The sequence below is a fragment of the Myotis davidii genome, unplaced genomic scaffold (assembly GCF_000327345.1).
Source record: "Myotis davidii unplaced genomic scaffold, ASM32734v1 scaffold173, whole genome shotgun sequence".
Classification (NCBI taxonomy): domain Eukaryota; kingdom Metazoa; phylum Chordata; class Mammalia; order Chiroptera; family Vespertilionidae; genus Myotis; species Myotis davidii.
This window is the reverse complement of record NW_006286303.1, coordinates 49,713-52,308: the sequence shown is the minus strand read 5'-3', so window position 1 is coordinate 52,308 and position 2,596 is coordinate 49,713. Positions and strand designations below refer to the sequence as shown.

Here is a 2,596-nt window from a genome sequence, read left to right as displayed (position 1 = left end):
ATATGGCACATAGTAGGTACTTACTAAATAGCTCTGGAATGAATTAGGTATCACTGAGGTGTCAAAAAGGCGGTTGGGGGGACATGTCCATCAGACAAAATGAAATATTTCTTAAAAGTAATTCCCAAACTGGCTTTTCCTTCTTTGTTTTGTTTTGTTTTTTAAATATATTTTACTGATTTTTTACAGAGAGGAGGGAGAGGGACAGACAGAAACATCGATGAGAGAGAAACACCGATCAGCTGCCTCCTGCATACTCCCCACCGGGGATGTGCCCGCAACCAAGGCACATGCCCTTGTCTGGAATCAAACCCGGGACCCTTCAGTCCACAGGCCGACGCTCTAACCATTGAGCCAAACCGGTGCTGGCGTCCATTATAATTCTTATGTTGTGCCTTTTTTTCTCTTTCTTTTAATCTTTATTGTTGAAAGTATTACATAGGTCTTCCTTTTTCCCCCATTAACCTCTCCCAACCCTCTCCCATCTTCCACTTATGTTGTGCTTTAATTATTTTACTCATAAGTATAAGTCTTATTTCCACAAACTTAACAAGTTCTACAAAGACAGTTTTCAAAGTCTCACCCCAATTTTGGATACTTCATAGTATCTTCTGTGGTGATGGGCATATAGTGGTTGGTATTTAATAACTGTTGAATTTAATTTTAATGAAAATGGGGAAATGTACTAGAAGACATCACTCACTGTGTTGTGACTAATTATGGACTCAAATATTTTCCTAGTTCCTATTTTGACGAGAAAGGCTTGGTCAGACAACAGCTGGATTCTTTTGATGAGTTTATTCAGATGTCTGTTCAAAGAATTGTGGAAGATGCTCCACCTATAGACCTACAAGCTGAAGCTCAGCATGCTAGTGGAGAAGTGGAAGAACCGGTAAGATAGTTATTCTAATAAAGTAACATAAGTAAAGGAAGACTATTGATATGAAATTTCAGTTCTCTCACCTGCCTTGAAGGCTAATAAAAAGTTAGTTGGTGTTTTTAGCAGAGTACTTACAGCATCTTCAATCAGCTCCTGATTTATTCTTATAAGTGGAGAGATGCATTTTTGCAAGTATAGTTGACCCTTGAACAACACGGATTTGAACTGCATGGGTTGATGATATACATGGGTTTCTTTCATTCTTCTACACAAACAATGTAAACTTACAGTATTGATAAGTACAGTCCAGTACTCTAAGTGTATTTTCTCTTCCTTAACATTTTCTTTTTCCTAGCTTACTTTATTGTAAGAATATTGTGTTATTGGTAATGCTTCCATTCAACAGTAGGCTATTAGTAGTTAACATTTGAGGAGTCAAAAGTTATAAGTGTATTTTTAACTGCATGGAGTTGGGGTATGGGGGTTCAAGGGTCAACTAGAATCCCAAACCCCAATCTTTATCAGATAGTAGGTATTTGATATTTGGCAAAAGGGAATTCAGAAATAAGATGAAGCCAGAAATAGTCATATTTCTTAGAAAAACCCACTTTTTTCTTTCACAGTATAAGGAATCATTAAAGAAAAATATATTTGAAGGACTTTTTCTCTTGATTATTTGTTGAGTGAAATATATTATAGCATTATAAGAAATAATAAAGGCAAATCACTTAAACATATTAGCTATTTTATTTTTTCTAAGTTCCTTAGTCTTTGTTGATACATGCATATTTTTAACATTGTTAAAATCATAGCAAGGGTATAATTTTAATACACTGGTTTCACATGAATGATTATAAGGAAGTATATAACGTAAAATAATGACTGTTTGTAGTTTTTCAGTGGTAGAGAGACAGTGTGAAAGGCCTCTCGAGATACAGGTAAAACTGAGAAACAAAGTGAGACAGGGAGAGCCTCAGATACAGAGGTACACTGAGGGAGAGGTTATTATTTTTAGTCTTTTCTGTATTAATTCCTAGTGGCTGATACGTTATTCTCATTCTAGTTGGAGATGCTGTAAAGACTTTCTATTAAGAACAAAAATAATAGTCTCTTCTGGCAATGTGCTGGAAAAATAAGCATAAAATGCCTTTTTTATACTTATGACATTTTTCTTTATTTTTTAAATATATTTTATTGATTTCAGAGAGGAAAGGAGAAGGAGAGAGAGATAGAAACATCAATGATGAGAATCATTGATCAGCTGCCTCCTACACGCTCCACACCAGAGATTGAGCCCATAACCCGGGCGTGTGCCTTGACTGGGAATTGAACTTCAACCTCCTGGTTCATAGGTGGATGCTCAACCACTGAACCACGCTGGCCAGGCCATTTTTTCTTTATTGTCTTTGCAAAACAAGAGACAGAACAACGTAATATAGCATATTCAAAGTGCTAATACCATAAGTACTTTTGGAGAAAAAGATCTCTGAGCCTGGGGTATCAGAACTTGGTGGAAAAGATGGAGAGACTTAAGCTGACCATAAAGGGCAGGGTAGAATTTATCTTAGTGGACAAAAGATACTTAGGCATTTCAGCAAGAAAATGCTGGATGTATTTGGCGTGGGTATGGCATGGGACTACCACAGTCAGTGTATGGTTTTTTTTGTTTGATCTGTTTTTTGATAGGTATTATGGAAAATAACATGGAACAATGTT

At 36.2% G+C, this 2,596-nt stretch overlaps 1 protein-coding gene across 1 annotated transcript in view; it reads left to right on the top strand.

Moving 5' to 3' along the window:
* POLR2B (polymerase (RNA) II (DNA directed) polypeptide B, 140kDa) overlaps positions 1-2,596 on the top strand; it is a 54,119-nt gene that overhangs the window by 11,635 nt on the left and 39,888 nt on the right. The window contains exon 3 of the mRNA XM_015560075.1: positions 742-900. Coding sequence (XP_015415561.1) covers positions 742-900 — 159 coding nt within the window. The remainder of the gene's footprint in view (positions 1-741; positions 901-2,596) is intronic.